At 45.5% G+C, this 19,078-nt stretch overlaps 8 protein-coding genes across 15 annotated transcripts in view; 4 read left to right on the top strand and 4 right to left on the bottom strand.

The window, feature by feature from the left end:
* The window catches only part of LOC118508505, a 35,711-nt gene extending 35,161 nt beyond the window's left edge, over positions 1–550 (bottom strand). For all 3 annotated transcript variants that reach the window (XR_004905798.1, XM_036048342.1, XM_036048343.1), the window contains exon 1: positions 5–550. The gene's annotated coding sequence lies outside the window, so the exon portion shown is untranslated. The remainder of the gene's footprint in view (positions 1–4) is intronic.
* Positions 551–1,203: 653 nt separating this feature from the next.
* Positions 1,204–4,563, bottom strand: LOC118508501 (ralA-binding protein 1). Its single transcript, XM_036048337.1, has 5 exons — positions 4,393–4,563; positions 4,155–4,287; positions 3,154–3,993; positions 2,639–2,822; positions 1,204–2,529 (listed from the first exon to the last, which is right to left on the bottom strand). The coding sequence occupies exons 1-5, from the start codon at positions 4,484–4,486 to the stop codon at positions 1,825–1,827; spliced, it is 1,956 nt and encodes a 651-aa protein (XP_035904230.1). The 5' UTR covers positions 4,487–4,563; the 3' UTR covers positions 1,204–1,824.
* Positions 4,564–4,691: 128 nt separating this feature from the next.
* LOC118508502 (golgin-84) lies at positions 4,692–6,789 on the bottom strand. Its single transcript, XM_036048338.1, has 4 exons — positions 5,440–6,789; positions 5,203–5,377; positions 5,060–5,135; positions 4,692–4,985 (listed from the first exon to the last, which is right to left on the bottom strand). Exons 1-4 carry the CDS (start codon positions 6,651–6,653, stop codon positions 4,771–4,773), a joined length of 1,680 nt encoding a protein of 559 aa, XP_035904231.1. The 5' UTR covers positions 6,654–6,789; the 3' UTR covers positions 4,692–4,770.
* A 37-nt stretch (positions 6,790–6,826) lies between these two features.
* Positions 6,827–8,343, top strand: LOC118508503 (lanC-like protein 3 homolog). Of its 2 annotated transcripts, none has more exons than XM_036048339.1 (2): positions 6,827–7,094; positions 7,191–8,343. In XM_036048339.1, exons 1-2 carry the CDS (start codon positions 6,917–6,919, stop codon positions 8,264–8,266), a joined length of 1,254 nt encoding a protein of 417 aa, XP_035904232.1. In that variant the 5' UTR covers positions 6,827–6,916; the 3' UTR covers positions 8,267–8,343. The 2 variants fall into 2 exon arrangements, with proteins under 2 accessions (XP_035904232.1, XP_035904233.1); XM_036048340.1 differs by having other exon boundaries at positions 7,022–7,122.
* Positions 8,344–8,419: 76 nt separating this feature from the next.
* On the top strand, positions 8,420–10,085 carry LOC118508504. Its single transcript, XM_036048341.1, has 2 exons — positions 8,420–9,206; positions 9,283–10,085. The coding sequence occupies exons 1-2, from the start codon at positions 8,890–8,892 to the stop codon at positions 9,860–9,862; spliced, it is 897 nt and encodes a 298-aa protein (XP_035904234.1). The 5' UTR covers positions 8,420–8,889; the 3' UTR covers positions 9,863–10,085.
* A 914-nt stretch (positions 10,086–10,999) lies between these two features.
* Positions 11,000–13,201, top strand: LOC118508497. Its single transcript, XM_036048330.1, has 3 exons — positions 11,000–11,696; positions 11,786–11,934; positions 12,014–13,201. The coding sequence occupies exons 1-3, from the start codon at positions 11,386–11,388 to the stop codon at positions 12,829–12,831; spliced, it is 1,278 nt and encodes a 425-aa protein (XP_035904223.1). The 5' UTR covers positions 11,000–11,385; the 3' UTR covers positions 12,832–13,201.
* LOC118508498 lies at positions 13,179–14,398 on the bottom strand. The gene is made up of 2 exons (XM_036048331.1): positions 14,275–14,398; positions 13,179–14,207 (listed from the first exon to the last, which is right to left on the bottom strand). Exons 1-2 carry the CDS (start codon positions 14,338–14,340, stop codon positions 13,212–13,214), a joined length of 1,062 nt encoding a protein of 353 aa, XP_035904224.1. The 5' UTR covers positions 14,341–14,398; the 3' UTR covers positions 13,179–13,211.
* Positions 14,399–14,585: 187 nt separating this feature from the next.
* Positions 14,586–17,992, top strand: LOC118508500. Of its 5 annotated transcripts, none has more exons than XM_036048334.1 (6): positions 14,586–15,446; positions 15,559–15,738; positions 16,173–16,679; positions 16,803–17,355; positions 17,600–17,698; positions 17,780–17,992. In XM_036048334.1, exons 1-3 carry the CDS (start codon positions 15,384–15,386, stop codon positions 16,494–16,496), a joined length of 567 nt encoding a protein of 188 aa, XP_035904227.1. In that variant the 5' UTR covers positions 14,586–15,383; the 3' UTR covers positions 16,497–16,679; positions 16,803–17,355; positions 17,600–17,698; positions 17,780–17,992. The 5 variants fall into 5 exon arrangements, 4 of the variants coding, with proteins under 4 accessions (XP_035904227.1, XP_035904226.1, XP_035904225.1 ...); XM_036048333.1 differs by having other exon boundaries at positions 16,173–16,683; XM_036048332.1 differs by having other exon boundaries at positions 16,173–17,355.
* Positions 17,993–19,078: the final 1,086 nt, after the last annotated feature.

Genomic DNA, 19,078 nt, shown 5'->3' with positions numbered 1-19,078 from the left:
TTACGGTAAACTTCACCAACGATAAAACACCTAACTAATCATTTCGTCACATCTCATCGTGTCCGTGTATCGTCCGGGCACAGCGGATCGCGCGCGCGTTAACACTTGCAGAAACAGGTCCTTGTTACTGTTTCCTTTTTTATTTTATTTTTATTTTATTTTCTTGTTTGTTTGCCTATTATTTTACTCCAAACAAAACAACTCCGCTTTCGTGTGTCTGTGTGTGTGCGTGTGCGTGTTGTGTTCCTGGGTAGCCGGGCTACACGCGCCGTTCCGGAGGCTACCGCTTCGGACGCGACTTTTTTACAGACTGAACCAAGCAGCACGGTGAGCCAGACTCGACCGACCCGAGCATCGCAAACCAACATCATCCACCACCCCACCAAAAGGGGGAGGCTTATGGCACTCCTCCGCCAGCACACCCCAGCAACGTTCATCCCCTCTGGTGTGCAACGTTACTGGCACGAAAGCGCGCGCCGGACACATGGCAACCAAGCACGAGCACGAGTGTCGTACAGGCGCGCACACACACACGCTGGGGCAAGCGGGACAGACACACCGATCGTTTGGTCCTTTTTGTCCTGACGGAGAGCCGTACGAGAACGCACCCGCGCGCTGCCAGAGCGCGACAACCGCGGTCGTACGGTGGGTAAAGGTGGACCGAGGCAGCAGCGAAGAGAAGCGAAACCTTTTTCTCCTGCCGAATTTCCACCAACACGCTGTGTGTAGTTGTGTACGGGTTCGGGTTCCCTTTCCTTGTTCGTCCTTTCCGACTAGACTCGACGTAAAGGACATTTGAATCTTTCCCTCCTCTTTCGCCCCGCGACGTCGCTACCATCGATCCACTCCGTGCAATTTCAATGCATTTGATGCAGCCGCGTTCGATGGGGTTTCTTTGGTGGTATTGGTGCACGTTGAAAGAAAAGGACGACGCGTGCTAAGGTACGCACATTCTTGTATGAGTGTTGGACAAACAAAAAAATAAACGCGATCCACCCTCACTCAGGCGTGCACAGCATTTCGGTGCGTTTTCCGCTGACATGCAGTGCCACCGTCCCTTCCCCAGCATCCACACATACACACACACAGGCGTGTAGAGACACACGAATACACTTCACTGGCATTCGTTCGGATTAGGAAGTTCTACATCCTTCATGAACTGTGATGATTATTTGTTTTTAAGCACTCACGATTTACGCAAAATTTATGTTTAGTTGCACGACACTAATTACATATCTTTATTTGTATTTCTATCGAAGCTTCATAAGTTATGAATTAAAAATAATTAATGATCTTCAGCTTGCATGCCACAGTAGGTTACAATCGCTCATCGCTGCAGTTTTCCTTTCAGACACTGTATTTTGTCGTGTCGGTGAGTGAACAAATATGCCAACCCCCAAACCCCCCCCCCCCCCCAAAAAAATAGCACTCTCGCGCGTATTTACCTATCTCTCGTTCTGTCGTCGCACTTGAAACAATTTTTATTTTGTGCGCGCGCATAATTTTTTTTTCGTCCACATGCAATCCTGTCCATCGCTTGAACAGGAAGGTTCGCTACACTCTCACAAAATCAGGAGAAGACTTGGTGCGTGGCACTCAATCCAAACGGTCCATACAAAAGCGGCACGACACTCACGCTGTACTCTGCTGCTCGATACAGTGTGTTCCTGTTTCGCCAATCAAGCAATCGTATGGTGGCGTAAAGCGTTTCACGTTCGACCATCGTTCGTTTAAAACTCGTCGTGATGCTCGTTTCCTGTGTATGCCACTAACATTTTACAGAGAGCAAATAAACAAATACACTTCGTGCTGATTCTTATATCCTTATATCCTGTACCGATTTAGAGCCAATTCCACCTGCATTTGTATAAGGTTCTTGTTTTCCTCGAATATTTCCTTCGCTAGCATCTGGCGTTTCTGTTCGAGCAGTGCATTTTCCTTCACGTAATGAGCCATCAGCTTCTCGTACTCCTCGCTAGCCGTTAGCGATGCATCGGTCGGAACGGCAATTCCACCGCCATCCACCACGAGCAGTTTCTTCATTTTCACTATCTCATTGCGCTCCGTCTGTATACGGGACTGCAGTTGCGCTTTCCAGTTTACCAGTTCCTGATTTTCGAGCTGCAGCCGTATCAGCGTAAGATACTCCGGATGGTTTTGTGGTAGCAGCAGAAATCCATTATCGGTAACCGTTACCTTGTCGCTGGTCGGTGGTGCTTCCGGTGCTGTCGGCTGCATCCCTGAACCGTCCCGCTTCACTGTGGCCGTATCGGGAGACTCCGCGATGGAAGCTTTCCGCTCTGCTGGGACCGCCGTTTCGTCGGACGTTTCTTGTGGTGTGTTTTTGGCTTCGGTATTTGTGGCCGATTCGGTCGAGATGGCCGTTACGGTTTTAATGGACGATTCATCGTCCGAACAGGACAGTTTAGATTTTTGTATGTTCAAATCGATCGAAACATCTCCGTCCACCGTATCGTCGAGGCTTTTCTGTACGCAATCGGACTTTTTCTCGAATGATCGCAATTTTCGCTGCAATGAATGAAGAGGGTTAAGTAGGAACAGACTCGTCGTTGTTGGCACAGTTGGCACGGTTGCCGTACACTGGGAACTGTGGTGGAGCGTTACAAAACAAACATACCTTCAGTTGTGTAATGATGCGTTGCACTTCCCAAAGCTGCTCTTCGCGTTTCTTCGTAACGAAGCCGGCATTCATTTCGGCGTGAATTTGCGCCAGTAGGCTTTCCTGCTTCCTTAGCTCTAGCGATATTTCGTCCGGCGTTTCGGGTAAGTTTGGGCTTGATGCCGTTATCGGCGGAATATATCTGAAAACGGAAATTAAATTTATTTTTTATGCTCTCTCCAACTGTGGTCTGTGTTAAGGTAGCGTGTCGTACTTTAAAAAAAAGCTTGACAGCAACTTCACTCGAGTTTTTTTAAACATCACGAAACGAGTAAGTTAACAAGCGTCTCTTTCCCGACAGAGCTTATGGTGGAAATGTTCAACAACGATCGCCGCTCGCTGGCTAGTGATACAACACAGCAACTTCTGTCTTATCTTGAGTTGTTTGAACTATGTTGAAAAGATACACCTTTTATCTAGCGACTGACACACTGAACAATCAGTCGAGAGCAACTATCTAGCGCGATACTTACTTGTGTAAGTTTGTGTCGGCGAACAGGGTGCTGCAATGGCACAGTATCGCCACAAACAAGCGGTGCGACATCTGAAGCGTGGGGCTGAGCAGCATCGCAATGTTCTGCGCATTCATCTTTGTAAAATCTTCGTTCTGTGTTACCGCATCAACGTGCATAAACATCCAGGAGAGCAGCGTTCTGTTGCAGCTCGGCAATTGTTCGACCAAACACACCAGTTCCTGCTCTTGCTGCGAGACTTGCGAGTGTGAAGCAACCTCTTCGAATCGGGACGACAGATCGGTGGTAAGTATCGGCTCCGGAAGCTCGCGCAAAAACATCTTTAGCAATCCGCAAGCAATCGGCACGTCCATCTCACCGACGCAGGATCCCTCGCGGTTATTGTACGTTCGCTTTAGCTGTTGCAACTTTGTCTTAACAGCCTCGACCTTATAGATCTGTTCGCTTTGCAGGCCATGCTCCTGCAGGTAATCGATGCAGTCACGTACCACCAGCGGAAGGTTCACACCGTCATGGCAACGGCTCCGCTCGGTAGCCAATCCAAGCGACACGCCAAAGATGGGTTGCGCATCGCCCAGCTCCAGTACCTCCTCGCTGACACTTCCCTGCTTCAGTTTTTTGTCCTTTTTGTCTTTCGATTTATCCTTCTTCTCTTTTTCCTTTTTTTCCTTGTCCTTTTTCTTGTCCTTATCTTTATCCCCCTTCTCGGGCGCCTTCACACACTCCTCCGGTTTCGATGAGTCTGGTTTTTCCCTATCCTTTTCGCGTGATTTTTCCCTCTTTTCCTTGCTCTTTGTGGGGAACTTGAACGTTTTCGACTTTTTCGTCTTCGAAGGGCTCCTGCCAAAGAGAAATATTGATTTACTCCACATGCTCACTGCACGTATCCCGATAAGCCACACGGTTGGCCAGCACTGAATGCAACCGCGACTGTGCGGCGCAATTGTGACCGATGCACATGCACTGCCCGCACAGTCTGCAGAAAAAGCTACAAAACTTACTTTGTTTCGAGCTCCTCTTCCGGTGAGCTTTCACCCTCCAAGGTGGCGTAAGCCGTTTTCTTCTCCTTCTTATCCTTTCGGCGACCTATTAGCAGCTCCTTTTTGCTGACCTTTTCCGGATCAGCGTCACTAACTGTTGAATGTAGAGCAAAACAAAAAAAGAATGCAAGCGGTTAGTCTTTTCCGTAGCCCTCACACCTGCGAACAGGGGCAAAGCTGTGAAAAGCTGAGCACGTACAATCTTTATCATCTTTTTTGCTTTTCCCACTCGCATCGGAAGCGTACAGGCCGGGAAAATCCTTTTCCACACAATCAGGACTATCGAAATCCATCACGAGTTTTCACCAAAAATTGATCGCGATTGCTCGATTTGTTGTTGTTTACTTTTCACAACAGCCGAATGACGTTTGACTGCTGATGGCTACACCACGCCATGCGCACGAGCAGTGTGGCGTAACCGGTTACACCACAGCGAGAGGATTTTTCAAAAGGATGTGGACGGTTCACCTACAGCTCAACAAAAGTTAAAGGCAACAGTGCGATGTTTCATTGTTTATTTATTTAAAATTTTGTATTAACACAAATACTTATACACAATTAACAATCAACATTGCTCCTATGTAGGCGTAGAAGACAGGAGCACGAACATTACCCACAGATGCAAAACGGCAACATAAACTATCACAAGAATGCGTATCAGTGGGTAACGTCGCAGAAACACTCCCAGCCGAATGCCGATTGAATCGAGAGATGAATATGCGCGTTTCATCCTTCGCGCCACGTTGTTGTCGAATGGCGTTTCTAGCATGAAGTTCGGTACCTGTGATTTGGCTGAAAGATAACGCAAATAAACAACATTAAACCAATAACAGGTAGTGTAGCAGAAGCCTTTGGCCATTAATTACCATCATCAGTAACGTTACTGTTTAAATAAACCGCCCGCTGTTGTCTCACTTGTGATGCAGTGTTTCGGTACTGGTTCTAGAACAGAACATAAGCCACTCGTTTAAACGATTCATTTAGTGTTTCAATTATGAGCAGTACATACTTCCAATTTTTCCAGCTGTATTCGAAGAGCATTTCGTTCGGCCGTAACCGTCTCTAATGCTGTTTGCTTCTGCACCAGTGACTGTGTCAACGATGCTAACCGATCCTCGTGGTCATTTAGTGGACTTACTGGTCGGTTGTGTATTTTGTTACGCAGCTTGTTGATCTCCGACTCTCTGCAATAGGGAATTAAAGTTAGCAACAATCGACTAAAAAATGGAATCGCTCATAAAAGTACTTCTCGTGCAGCCGCATAGTGAAGCTTGTACGTTGCTTGATCAGCTCCTCCCGCGCAGACGCTAGTTCCTTTTGCTGTGCATGAAAATCGTCTTCCAGCAATTTAAATTTATCCATCTCGAACGAAACTTGTTGCTGAAATCGATGACCGTTTTGTTCTAGCCCGTTAACGGTTAACCGCAACTTTTCCTCGTTGCTCAACCATTGTGCTTCGCGCTGCCTCATGCGTTCGTTAAGATTGTTCAGTTCCTCCAAGAGATTTGCCTTCTCTTGCCTTGTTTGCTCCAGTTCAATCTGTAGTATCTGCTCAGCACTGCTGACTGTAGCAGCATCGTTCGGGCTGATACCATCATCAGCTCGGCTACCGTTCATTTGTTCCTTCAGCTGTTCAATTGTTTTCTCTTTCAACTGTAGCGTCGCATGTGCCCGAACACGATATTGTTGCAATTCACTCAGCACATTTTCTGTCTCGAGTTTCGCCGTCTCCAGCTTCCCGTTTAGTTCCTGCTCGCTCTGTATGTGCTTTGCAATCGTTGATTCCAGCTCCGAGATGGATTTTACGTACTTACTGTTTACCTCTTCAATGGCGAGCAACTTTCCAGCCAAACTATTCTTTTCTGTCGATAAATTCTGGCACAGTACTTCAAGCTCCAATAGTTTACTTTCCGTCTCGCCATTGCTCAGCTGTTGCGAGAGTGCTGTATCGAGTTCACCTTTCAGTTCGTCCCGTTCGGCTTTTACTTCAGCAAGCACTATCTTCAACGCAGCCATTTCCTTTTCGATGGAATAGTTTGGCTCACGCACATCGTGGCTGGAATGATTTGTCACCAGCTCGCTCATATCGATGACTGTGCCATCCTTCTTTGAGGTCAGCGAACTGCGGCGGGAAGAGGATCCGGATATGTTTGGTTTTTCGGATTTTACTGATTGTGTTTCGGCTTCCTGCTCTTGGCTTTTTTCGTAGGACGCATTAGATGCGGAACGCACCATTCCTTTGGGCATCTTTTTGCTAAGCAGAGAACTTTTGGAGACCACCATCCTTGGTTTGGGTACATTCGGCGAGGGAGCTTCGTTCGTCATCACACTGACCTCCAGCAGCGGAGCACCTTCCACATCACCAGATGTTGGGCGGGTTTGTAGCACTGTGGCAGCATTCTGATCTATCTTCGTAAGTATGTTTTCCGCCTTGCCAGCTAGATCTTGAAACCAAGACATGATGCTTCCGCCGATGGACCAATTTTGGAACACGGAATGTTACTACAGATTTCTCAGCGCAATACAAAGATTGTACAAGAAATGTTTTTTTTTTGCAAGTGATGGGATGTAAATATTTACGTCTGTCATTTGGAATAAACTGTCAAATGTGGAAGTGTTGCCAGCATCGCTAATGTCAGATCAGCATTGTTTACATTTCTCTTCGCATAAACAATTACGGATTTTGCAATCGCGCTTTTTGCGGATACAAAAACTACCTCAACATGTCTGATCGATTCTTTCCGAATCCTTATGTAGATTACGACGGGAAAGCCCATGGTACAGAGTACCATAGCATTGTAAGCCGTAGAAGTGTGATTGATCTTATCGTAAAGTACGTTGGAATGATTCAGAACCACACTCAAACAAAGATGCGCGAGGATCTCTATGTAGGAACTGCAGGTAACATTTGAAATTACCAATTAATAGGGTATGCAAACAAAGGTTAGCCATTCATAAGATTCTTCATAATGTACTTTTCAATCGCTGCAATTTCAGGGATCGCTTTCATGTTCTGGAAACTGTCCCGATCGGAAGAAACAAAAAATCTGTTTCCGTGTTTGAAGCTCGCATCGAAATATATCGCTGAAGCTAAACACCACTCAGCGAAGAAACATCGTTCTAGCAAGGATAGCGTAGCTTTTCTTTGTGGAGAGTCTGGAATTGCTGCCGTATCTGCAGTTATCGCTCACTCGCAGGGAAATGGGCATGATGCAGAAAATGAGGTGAAAATATTTTTAAAAGGACATCCCATTTGTGCGACGGATGGTGGATACGAAGCCGACGAAGTTTTGGTCGGTAGAGCCGGCTACCTGCATGGTTCGTACTGGTTAAATCAAACGATTGCATCGAAACCGATTGCAAATGAAACAGTAACCGCAATTTGTAAAGTTATACTGACACGTGGACGACGCATTGCCGCTTCGCTACAAACTGCAGCACCATTGATGTATGAATATCACGAAAAAACTTATCTCGGCGCTGCTCATGGAATTTGTGCGATTTTGCACGCTCTGCTCGAATCGCCCTGGTTCGACCGTGATGATAATGGGCAATTTTGTGTTTCGCCAACCAAACTATCGGACATCAAAAACACCATAGATTACGTACTGACAATGCAAAACCACGAAGGAAACTTTCCTACACGACATGATTCGAACCGAACGCTCGTTCACTGGTGCCATGGATGCGGTGGAGCCATTTATCTGTTCGCCAAAGCTTATCTTACTTTCAAAGAGGAAAAGTATCTAGAATGCTGCCGAAAGTGCGCTGACACAATTTGGCACCAAGGTTTACTTCGCAAAGGGCCGGGAATTTGTCATGGGGTTGCCGGTAACGGCTACGCGTTCCTGCTAATGTATCGTTTGACGGAAGAAATGTGTTATCTGTATCGGGCAGCAAAATTTGCAGAATTTTTAAACTCGCCAACAATTGCGGAACAACTACTGGCACCCGATCGTCCATACAGCTTGTACGAAGGCTTGGCTGGAACTGTATGCTTTTTAGTTGATCTCTTAACTCCTTTGCAAGCTGCCTTTCCGTTTATGGATGTATTTGAGAAAAAATGCGCTTAAAATAATAATAATTTCGCAACCTTTGTAATTTTTTTAATAATAAAGAACGGCCTGGCCGTATTGCTAACCCTTGTAAATTTCCGTTAATTGATATAAAAAATATTTAAAATTAAATAAAAATACAAAAAAAACCTTCCTGTCTAAAAACTTCCTTGATGTTGTTGATCGCTCCAAACACGACTTTCGTTCTGTGACGAAAGGTTTGTTCCGGCATGCCTGTATAACCAACCAACAGTTCGTTGTAACTTCGTGCTCCAAAACATCAACCATACACATTTTATTTCGTTGTCCACTAGAAACCAAGCATGATGCTTGATGTAATGGCCGCAGTACAGTAACGCAAACCCACTGGAATCATGCCGAGGCACGTCGTCTGATTCATCTGTGCTTTCTGTGCAGGTGGCAGAGTATAACAGAAAGCACACTGGCAAATGACCTTGGATAGTCTCCGACGGCATAACAATCAAACGTGGTGCCACGGTTAGACCCTATGAAGGCAGCCGCCGTCGATTGGATGAAGGTATAAAATGTTCCCAAAGTCTCGTTGGTTCCGTCAGTCGTTTTGACGGTCAAGTTCAGCACAGTTTTGCAGGCAGAAGAGTGTGTGCACATTCCGCCAAATCATGAGGATCGTTTTAGCGCTAGTGTTAGTCCTCGTTGCACTGGCAATGGCGGATGCAAAGTGCAAAAAGTGCAATCTTAACGAATGCGAATGTCAGTTGAAGATCGCCCGTGGGCCACAACCACAAGTGTTTCCGTTTTATAAGAAGAAAAAATGCAATGTTACTAAACCGCTGGAACTGAAACCAAAACCGGATGTTTGCTCGTGCGAGCAGGAGTACCGCATTCGACCCCTAGCCCCGGAACACGTGGAGCCCAAGTTTGCAAAGTCCAGATCGTGTGAATGTGGGTTCGAGCATCAAGCAGACCAGCCGAAACGGTAGCCACCATACAGCCACACTTTCCTAACGAATGTTAGTGCTCATTCCATTCATATTGCTATATCTATTCCCCAGCAAATACCCTGCCGACATCATAAGCCGTCAGCTGGCAATTGAGTATGCGCAAATTAAGAGTGTTCCCGAAGCCGACCTGTACATGCACGGTAAACCTATGAAGCCGACGCCTGTGCCCAAGCCGGAAGGTATCCCGGAGGAACGAATGTTCAAAACCAACCTGCATGTGCTGGAACTGAAGCCACCGAAGCGTAAGCGTGTCCGTTGCCGCGTCTGTTCGTCGGAAGAGGAAGAAGGTGCCCCGTGCAATCCGAAGGACCAAAGCTACTTCGACATCTGTTATGGCAAGGTGGAAAACAAGGATCCAAAGTTCAACGTACTTCCGCAGGACGGTCCGATCTGTGATCGTTGTCAGGACCGATCCAGCACTGAGGAAGTGGAAAGCACCGAGGAGGATTATTCACCCGAAGAACCGACTAAGCACTGTTCCAAGTGTTCAAAGCACAAGAAGAAATGTGACAGTCCGTCTCACGAAGAAAGCTACGAGCCCGAATCGGAGGAATATGATTGTCCATTCGCCAAAAGGCACTTCCGCAAGACTCGCTCATCCGATGTTCCAGAACCCTCGCTCGTAGTCTAATACTGCCATGCCTTATAGTAGCGTGCGAAACTGGATGGTTTCTGTTGTGATATACTAGTGTAAACCTAGACTTTGCTCATCGACTTTGCGTACTTGTGTGTACATAGTAGCGAGAAAATATAATATTTCCAGAATTTACTTCTTTTGCGTCATTTGTATTATTTTGCGTTGGTTTCTTCGTAACAGACTTACTACAATAAAATGGATTATTTTTTCATACAAACTCTTTGGCAAGCTTAGCGAATAGAATCTAAGAAACAAACGCAAAACGGATTATATCACTCATATGGCCTAACGACACACTCATATGGCCTAACGACCTCATGGTCATGCCTACCATTTCTGGCTTACTAGACTTAACGATACCATGTAGTTGAATACTCAGTCCTCAACTACGGGGGAACGATCCGGATGCGATTTGAACCCCGGTCCTGCCGTATGAAGAGCGGCCCCGTAGTCGCTTCCACCACCGGACCGACAGTATAAATTTTTATATTAACTCTAATTAACTACGAAAGTTGCATTCTATGATATCTTTTAAATTTCAAAAACAAAACAAAAAGCTTCATAAATAAGCTTAAATAATAAGCAATAAGACAAAGCTTAATTTCTGTGTATGTTCTACTTCTTTTGGCCTGACGACCTTTTGGGTCATGCCTGGCCATTTCTGGCTTACTAGACTTAACAATACCATATAGTTGGATAGTCATTCCTCAACTACGGGGGAACGATCCGGATGGGATTTGAACCCCAACAGACCGGGTATGTACTATAACAGACTAATCAATATGGTAGTTGTGCACATCTCGTCTGGATTAAACTAAAATCTCAACTGGAACGTGACTCTTTCACGCGCAGAATTGACCGTTCGGATATGAATGAATGATTTAAGTCACCGTTGAGAGCCAGCCATCGGTCATGGTATGGCAGGCCAAGGCTAAGAAATCTTTTCAGTTTAGGCCATCATAATATAAAAGGTGTGTGGTTGGGTTGATGCAAAACATTTACAATACTACGTGCTAAAACTTTACATACCTAATATCTTTATGCCATCCATATTTACACTTTCCTACAGTCTATCCACCCATACGGCAGACGAGCTTAACTGGTCGGTTTCCATCTAGTTCGAAATTCCGCAGTACCGACGCATGTACCAGAAATGCTTATCGTAACAAAACTCCTTTCCACAACAAAAAACGTGTTAAAACATAGGGAGTGCAATTGATAAACAGACTCACCCGGGTGCGCTGCAATACGGACCAGCGATGTCAGGCCCGCTCAGCAGTAATGGTATAAGCTCACCTGTTTCGCTACGTGACCTTTCTTGGGCCACTTTACGTAATGGGTCTGTGACCGTTCTAGCAAAAGCTATAGCCATAGCTAAGCGTCCGGGTGCTGTTTGTTGCAAACTGTCCCAATCTTTATCTTGCCTTTGTGTCCAGAAATGGGTGTTCGGGGGTTTAAGTGAAGCAATGTTATAAAACATTCCAGCAACTGTTGGTCAGCTTCCAGTGCTCTGTGTGATGTGTCAAAAGATGAAGTTGTTCGGTTGGGTGGCGCTGTGCCTCGTTGCGCTGATCTGTATCGAGTTCGAGGTGGGATCCGCCCTACCCCGAAAATCTTGTCACCACGGCGGTGGATTTCCACGTGAAAGCTGCTGCAACGAATGTCCCGTGTGTCGCCATAACTTCGATGTAGAAGCACCCAAGGATCCTGGCTGCCGGAAGCTTAACAAGTATCACTATGAGGTGGAAAAGTTTACCGATTGCCATAAAGAAACGTACGAGCAGCTGGATGCGGCAGTTGAGGTGTTACCGGAGCGCGGTTGTCGAAAGTAAGTGAGAAATGTTACCCAAAAGGAGCGAAGATTGTAGCGAAAAAGCGGGGAAGGTGCGATAACATTCTTTCAATGCTTTTGCCCAGATCGCACCATTACCATTACGACGTAGAGCAACCTTGCTGCTGTGAAGAAGACAGTTACGATACGCACGATTTTGAGGTGCTGGAACCGAAAACGAAACCAAAGTGCTCGAAGGTGAAGCTGCACGCTTACGCAGATCATCCTGTTCGGGGTAAGCTAACGACGGTGATCTTTTCCTTTCAATGCAACAGAATGCTATAATTGTGGATTTTTTTTTTTGTGCATTACAGAGTGCCAGTGTGACTGCCACAATAGACGGTATGTGGTAAATAAGGCAAACGGTAACCAATTCAATAGCACAACACAAGCACCGGCCACAGACGGCAGTAGTCGTCGCAATGAAGTACCGCGTTTGCGCCGCAGTATATTAGACCCATTGAAAAATGATAAGCTAACCGTCGGGTTAAGTGAGTCGGATCCGCGGCACATCCTGTTCCATACTTATAGGCCAGTGAGGCCAAACTTTCGTGCAAGAAATCCATTTTTAAGGCGTCTACCCAATGTTCCGCGATCAAAGCGTAAAGAGTATAACGATTTAACTAATATGGCTGATCGGCAGAGTGGTTTCGTTTGCCACTGCATGCCAGCGAATCAGGCAGATGCGGTAAAATCGGAAGCGGGTGATATAGTTGGTGCTCCCAGAAAGTCACTGCTAAGCAACGTCGAACCAGCCGTATACATCGGGGACGCCTCGAACCCAATTACGTACGAGCAGATAAAGAAGCATTTGGATGCCCTGCCGCGAGAAGAGTACAGCCCGACGACCAACGATGTGATCGGCAACTTGACCGTACTATTTTACGACATCTATCAGCAAAAGCATAAGAAAAATTTTACGCTTCCCTTGAAGTACGGGACGCGTACCGTGATCGAGCAGGGCGATGGTCTGCAGAAGTACGAAATCGGACCGATTGAGGGTCAATACAAGCCACCCAAGTTGAATCGGGTAGCTTCCAAAGGGTTGAGATTGATCGGAAGGAAAATTGATCGCAAAACGGCGGACCGGGTTGACGATCGCCGAAGAAATCGGTTACGTGAAAGAACGTAGAAATTTGCTTGAGATTTTAGATTAAAACGTGCTTTAGGTTTATTAGAAATAACATTATTATGGTAAGGTGAGAGTAATTTTATTTATTTCCTTTCTTTCATACATTTACTACCAGCTGACGTTTCCTGACCGTTTGACGACCTTTCCCCGACTATCAGCACGAGCAGTTTATACTGTACAGGACCTATGGGACGACTTGTTACAGAGCGGAAGACTACAACGGACATGACATGTTAAGACCAAACGAATGGGTTAATAAATAAATTTGAAAACCTTACTTTTCATTTTTCTTCACACTTTTTCTCTATTGGCTCTGTTGTACAACACAAGACAAATGAATAGGTAAATAAAGGTAAAACTCAACACATAATTTATTTGAATTAACAATTTTCGCAAGACTCATCGCTCGCTTCGCCACTGCTGCTATCTTGTTCCGATTCGTCCGAGCTCGATTGCTGCTGACTGCGCGTATTATACTTTTGGGGCAATCGTCTGTAGGCAACTGGTCGCAATCGACCGGCAGCCGTGTACAAACGTTCCTCCGATTCACGTGATTCCGGATCTCGGGACTTCTTAAGACTGTCGCTGCTTCGACTGTCACCGGACGAAGAGCGTTCGTCACTGTCACCACTTTCCGAATCGCTTTCCTTATTAAAAGGCTCGAATATCTGCCCACCACCGTCACTGTCCGAGCGGATAAACAGCTGTTCGAACTTTAGGTCTTCATCGTCCGACGTGTCTTCCTGCGACGGATCTTCGTACTTTCGCTTCCGAACCACCTTCCGCTCGGGCATCCTCCGTACGCGCCTATCCTCGTTGCGATAATAGTCGCGTTCCTGGCTGTGGAAAACCGTTGACTGAACGCGCTGCCTTTGGCGGGCTTTGGTCGGACAACCTTCATCCGTCTGTTCCGTCAGACAGCGCATCAGCTTGCGAACGCTTTCACTGTTGCGATCGTACATTTCGTGCAGATACGCTCGAAAGCAGCTCGGCAGGTTGGTGCCGGCAAGTTGTGCTTCTAGCGAGGTGGACTGTTCTGCCATCTCGCGCGAAGCCGAATTGCTGGGCCGATCCATATGCCAGAAGTCTTTCAGGAAGGAATCCGTATCCTCGCTTGCTGAATGCTCTGAATCCCTCTTCTGCTGATGGCGTGCCAGCTCCTCTCGGTTGGAGTACATTTTAAACGGGCGTTTCAGGTCGGCCTGCCGTTTGACTTGTTGGCTTTCGCTTGGCGCGTTCTGCTCGGTTGATTCCAGCTGAAACCATACTGGTTCCAGTTCGATCCTTAACTTGTCACTATCCGAGAGCTTCCGTATGTGCATGACGTGTTGCGATGGTTCCATTTCGAGCCCAAATAGATTAGACTCAGCGCAAGCCTTTGAAATGAAAAATGCATTTTTAGACACCTTATCATCGTAGCCGCAATCTGTATCGTGTACTTACCCCATGCGGAAAAAGTCCTGCGGCTAGGAAGGAGCCCAATACAACAACTTTCGCAAGCACGCTCATCGTTCGGTCTGGCACTAGTGAGGAGTTGCCCCTGCTGCTTTAGTTGGGTTTAGTTTTCCATGGTCGGTACAGCTGACTGTTGCTGTTCTGGGGCGGTAAATAATCCTTCAAGAAAGCACATAAACATCAGGCGAGAAGGTCAGTCAGCAGAGGAAAATAGTCACAGTTAATGTACACCGTACACGCCATGTTGTTGGGACAACATTCAGTAGCTACTGTTCTACGTGACTTTCACCGTTAAACCAATGTTCCGCGTTCTGCTAAGCTCGAAAAAAAGGTGAGGAGTGTGAGTTGGGGGATACATTGAGCAAGCTTTTCAAATCTGCCGTAAGACTGGAAGCATGAGCAACATTTTTTAAAGGATTTTTTTAAAACACGATCATTGCGTTCTAATAGATCGAACGATCTTAAATAACATTCCTTTGCTTGCACGATATATTACATTCACCTTAATGCCTTGCCTTGTCACAAGAAGACTACTTCTTTTTTCTTGGTCTAAACGACCTCTTATGTCTGTCATTTCCGGCTTACAAGACTTATTGATACTGCATATTAGGGATTTGAACCCCGATCCTGTCGTATGAAGATCGGCGCCGCTGTCGCAACGACTACCGGGCCGCCCACATTACAAGAGCAGCATGCTGGAAGGATTTAGCGGGTGCATAGATTGACCGAACGATTCGTTTGCTAAACGATTGCATATCCATGACCGTATTGTTTGAAGCATTAACCACATGTTACGATCAATTTGCCGGCGAACGATGTTGCTTGAAGACCGGTACTGTGCGGACTGTTCGCATGATTGCACGATGACTTTCGCATTTACCGCATCGTACCGGTGGCACTGGTGAGTGCAGACTGTGTGTTTTCGCATTTGGAGGGTCACTTTGTGGGAGGTTTCTGCAGCAGCTAGCATGTTGGACCAGCCGGGGCCTAGTTAGTTAGAACCATCCGTTGGTGAACCAAACATCAGCTCTGTCCAGTGAGGGGTAATGTGTCGTTTCGAGAGATCGTTCGATCTTCTATGATTGTCCTTGCCAGCAATGCATGTGCGCACAGTGATCGTTTTCTGCTGTATCGTGTTACAGCTTGAATTCGCCAAATGTGTAAGTATCGGTGGAAAGTTAACTCAGATTTTCCCCCCAAAAAGTTCCCGGTGCCACAGTTTTAAAGCGCTCGTTTTTACTTCCTGCCCAACTATGATTTCCACAAGTAAAGTACAGTGCGGTGAAAACCGGTGGTCCAGCAGCGGCATTCGAAGCGTTTGGAGGCGATACTGCCGCAGCTAGCAGTGCTTCGAAATCACCCTTGCTAGAGATAGTGCTCCGCATTCTAGACACCATACAGATTGTGCCGAAAAAACGGTCAAGGCGACAGGCGCGATCGCAAACTCTTCCGGTACAGTATCTCGGCGTGGTTCTTCTTCCTCCGACTGGCAAGAATAATTAGCCAACGCTTTATTGGTTTGTGGTGACGTTCGCAATCGATCTCCCTTGCTTAAGTAGGGTTTACAAACAAAAGTTACAAAATCCGTTCAGATTGCAACACATTATTTGCACAGCTTAAAGGAAGAACGTGTGTGTGTGTGGTGAATGCGTTAACTTCATCTTCATATGGCACGTTTTCGGTTGGAGTTCGCGGGGTTCATGTCTAATACGCATTAACAGTCAACAGTCATGGTCATTGCTCAGCGCGATCGTTCGACGATTGGGGTGGCTTTTTACGTAATTTGATATTGGTGGCATGATGTCGCATCGCGCGACAGTATGGGTGTCCATTTTTTAAAGCGGTTTCGTTTTTTTTCGTACCCTCTCCCCAACACAATACCATAGCTTCCACCATTGTTCGGGAGTGCAATATTCGGTGGGCGGGTGGAAAAACCGTTGCTGGCACTGTCGCTAGAATCGGGCGAGGCGACAACCGAGGCAGCACCACCACCATCTACCGCTTGGCAAGACGATGATGAGGACGAATTTTACCCACCGGACGCCTACCAGCTACGACGGATAGCAAGTTCGCAGCGTTTTTACGATATGGTTCTGGGCGTACTGCACGTACTGGAAAGCCAAGCGCGACAGAAAGTGCAACGTGCCCGCGAGCAGCGGGAAAACGTACGATCGGAAGCATACGGTGACGATGGCGAGCGACCGGCCTAATGGATCAATTTTGCTGATGGGACGAAAACAACGCACGCTGGCGCAATGGGCAAATTGTAATTGTATCATCAAACCGGATCGTGGCCAAACGAGAACCTGCAATGAGCTGTAGTTGACATTGAATTCCAATTGAAATAAACTTACACGCTGTACACAAAGGTCATCGGCTGTGCGCCGAGTTGGGTGGGTGGGTAGATCATGCGAGGAGGAAGATAAAATGTGCGGCCATTGAACACATTACACAAAGAACTGTTTTATCAATCAACTAAGATGTGCTTTTTTTGTTGTTCTTTTGCGAATCTAAAGGCTATAAAACTTCTCATGGTATTTCCCCGCGCATGTTTAAATTCCCTCCGTTAATCGAAGTTCTGCTAAATGCTTCTGACGTCGAAACGCTATCAATCGGAAGTAGCTTCATCCCTCGGCCCACGATCGTGGCCGTTGTTCTACAAACGTTCTATCGATGAACTGTACGTGTGGATGTGCCAGCCGTAGACTGATAAGCGGCAACGGATTCGGACTAAATTGCGGGACGCACATGCACACTCGCACCGAAACCCACCGTCATACATCGTACCCAGCTAGCCAGTAAGTAATGCGAACGATCGTTTCCACCAACCATCCATACTCTCAAAGCCCGCAACATCGTCGAGTAAATAAAACATCAGTTCAAGTGCGACGACTTTTAACATTCGTGATTACTAGCTCGTCTGTGTCGGATCGCAAGCATTGCTGGTTGGTGCTGCTCGGTGGTGTTCGATTTTGTTTTTTGGAAATTTGTGAATTTTTCGCGTCCATCTTTCTACCCATCATGGCCAAACTCGCACTGCTGTTCGTTGTGATCTTCTGCATCATTCAGGTGATTCGAGAGCGAGACATAGTTCTGTGAAAACAAATCGCATGGTGTTACACCCTTTCATCAGTGATCACGTGATTGCCATGTATTGAGTGCAATGCAAAAATATTTGAAAGATTGATCTTGTGATCAAAAAACAAATTTTACGATTTCTTGTCGGATATTTGCTTTGAATCTCACCGATGTTACCTTGCGATTTACTGGCGCTGCCTGCTTACCTATGTCATTCTGCTTCCCCTAATTCTAGTTCACCCTTGCCGCACGTCTACGACGTGACGTCGTCGAGGATGGAGTGACAACAATTAAAAAGACCATCACCGACACATTCACAAAGGAAAACGTCGATGTAAGTAGTATTGTAGCAACTGGTCACAATGTTTAAAATGCCAGCGAAAAAATGTTTAAAAAATGTGTTCTAATCTTTCAGACCTTCTTTAACAAACTCGGTGAAATGGGTGAGCTGTTCAAGTCGAAAACCAGTGAGCTTGGGGACACCATTCAACAGAAGGTGAAGGAAGTGATGAACTAATAATGATCGGATGGCGGTTAGGTGCATCGATGTTTGCATCACCGACAACATTTTTACTTATAAAAAGTCATGTAAAATAAAAGTGAACGATCGTTTTGATACCTTAACAAACTTGTGTCTCGTTTTACTGCAGCTAAGGTTGAGCTTATTTAATATTTGAAGTTATGAATCCGATAGCGCAGAACATGTGGCGTCATTTTAAACTATGCAAGCAATTTTATCCAGATAAATCTGATTTTCTGAATTACAATGAAATAAACAATATTGCCTGGTCTGTTGGGTATCAATATAATGGGTGTGTAAATTTACAATTAAGACTATTTTGAGACTGAGCGGCCCAGTGGTAGAGGCTACAACAGTGCCGGTATTCATACGACAGGACCAGGGCTGAAATCGCATCCGACCCGTTCTCCCATAGTGAGGACTGACTATCCAACTACGTGGTATCGTTAAGTGTAGTAAGTCAAAAATGGCAAGCCTAACCTAAAGTGGTCTTAGGATAAAGAAAGAAGAAGACGTCTTTTATATATTTTTATTTATTTATTAATTATGACGGTCCGATGCCGTATTGCCGCATCTTTTACATATGTTTATAATTATTTTGTGAATCGAGCTTTTTGACGATTTTTTATATGTGACAATTCCATCGATACATTGGGCAAGGTTTCGTTAGTGCTAGCAAAGATCATGTACAAGAAAATCGTAAAATTGAACTGTTTAATATCCGAACCCATCCGTGGTATAGAACAATAGTTTTAATTACTCGGTTACTTCCCACCCGATGAACGACAAGAAATTCATTCTGAAAACTTGAAACTGACACAGGGTGAACTGCATGAGAATTTATGACCGTTGGAATATGATACTGATTGGAGATTTTAGTGCCGTTGCACCTGTAATTTACGAATGGTTGAATAAAATACTAAAATATGAAATTGAAATTAAAATTTTGCAAAGATAAATTAGTGAAGAAATTTCAAAAATTTTATTATGCTATCTAATAATACACACATGTATTTTTTTTGTAATGATTATTAAGCTTTTCTATATTCCATGTAAAAACTTAGCTTTAAAAGTTTCGATTTTGTTATTATCATTTTTAAAACAACCTTTATTTGGTATTAATTCTATTCTTTTACCGAAGAATCCGACTCTCAGCACTATAAGTCATAATTTTATAATTTTGACACGAAAAAT

Source organism: Anopheles stephensi, chromosome 2, assembly GCF_013141755.1.
Source record: "Anopheles stephensi strain Indian chromosome 2, UCI_ANSTEP_V1.0, whole genome shotgun sequence".
In the NCBI taxonomy this organism is placed as follows: Eukaryota; Metazoa; Arthropoda; class Insecta; order Diptera; family Culicidae; genus Anopheles; species Anopheles stephensi.
Note: the sequence above shows the minus strand (reverse complement) of the source record. Positions and strands in the feature narration are given on the sequence as shown.

Bases quoted from the DNA above. Each gene is read 5' to 3' on its own strand.
- LOC118508501 (XM_036048337.1), bottom strand. From the start codon at position 4,486: ATGGATTTCGATAGTCCTGATTGTGTGGAAAAGGATTTTCCCGGCCTG. The intron at 4,288-4,392 runs GTACGTGCTCAG...TACATTCAACAG, and splicing joins CAAAAAAGATGATAAAGATT to TTAGTGACGCTGATCCGGAA. The intron at 2,823-3,153 runs GTAAGTATCGCG...TTCCGTTTTCAG, and splicing joins GCCGACACAAACTTACACAA to ATATATTCCGCCGATAACGG.
- LOC118508502 (XM_036048338.1), bottom strand. From the start codon at position 6,653: ATGTCTTGGTTTCAAGATCTAGCTGGCAAGGCGGAAAACATACTTACG. The intron at 5,378-5,439 runs GTACTTTTATGA...TCCCTATTGCAG, and splicing joins ACTATGCGGCTGCACGAGAA to AGAGTCGGAGATCAACAAGC. The intron at 5,136-5,202 runs GTATGTACTGCT...GTTCTGTTCTAG, and splicing joins TACAGCTGGAAAAATTGGAA to AACCAGTACCGAAACACTGC.
- LOC118508503 (XM_036048339.1), top strand. From the start codon at position 6,917: ATGTCTGATCGATTCTTTCCGAATCCTTATGTAGATTACGACGGGAAA. The intron at 7,095-7,190 runs GTAACATTTGAA...CTGCAATTTCAG, and splicing joins TCTCTATGTAGGAACTGCAG to GGATCGCTTTCATGTTCTGG.
- LOC118508504 (XM_036048341.1), top strand. From the start codon at position 8,890: ATGAGGATCGTTTTAGCGCTAGTGTTAGTCCTCGTTGCACTGGCAATG. The intron at 9,207-9,282 runs GTAGCCACCATA...TCTATTCCCCAG, and splicing joins CAAGCAGACCAGCCGAAACG to CAAATACCCTGCCGACATCA.
- LOC118508497 (XM_036048330.1), top strand. From the start codon at position 11,386: ATGTGTCAAAAGATGAAGTTGTTCGGTTGGGTGGCGCTGTGCCTCGTT. The intron at 11,697-11,785 runs GTAAGTGAGAAA...GCTTTTGCCCAG, and splicing joins CCGGAGCGCGGTTGTCGAAA to ATCGCACCATTACCATTACG. The intron at 11,935-12,013 runs GTAAGCTAACGA...TGTGCATTACAG, and splicing joins CGCAGATCATCCTGTTCGGG to AGTGCCAGTGTGACTGCCAC.
- LOC118508498 (XM_036048331.1), bottom strand. From the start codon at position 14,340: ATGAGCGTGCTTGCGAAAGTTGTTGTATTGGGCTCCTTCCTAGCCGCA. The intron at 14,208-14,274 runs GTAAGTACACGA...TTCATTTCAAAG, and splicing joins CAGGACTTTTTCCGCATGGG to GCTTGCGCTGAGTCTAATCT.
- LOC118508500 (XM_036048334.1), top strand. From the start codon at position 15,384: ATGCATGTGCGCACAGTGATCGTTTTCTGCTGTATCGTGTTACAGCTT. The intron at 15,447-15,558 runs GTAAGTATCGGT...CCACAAGTAAAG, and splicing joins AGCTTGAATTCGCCAAATGT to TACAGTGCGGTGAAAACCGG. The intron at 15,739-16,172 runs GTACAGTATCTC...ACAATACCATAG, and splicing joins CGCGATCGCAAACTCTTCCG to CTTCCACCATTGTTCGGGAG.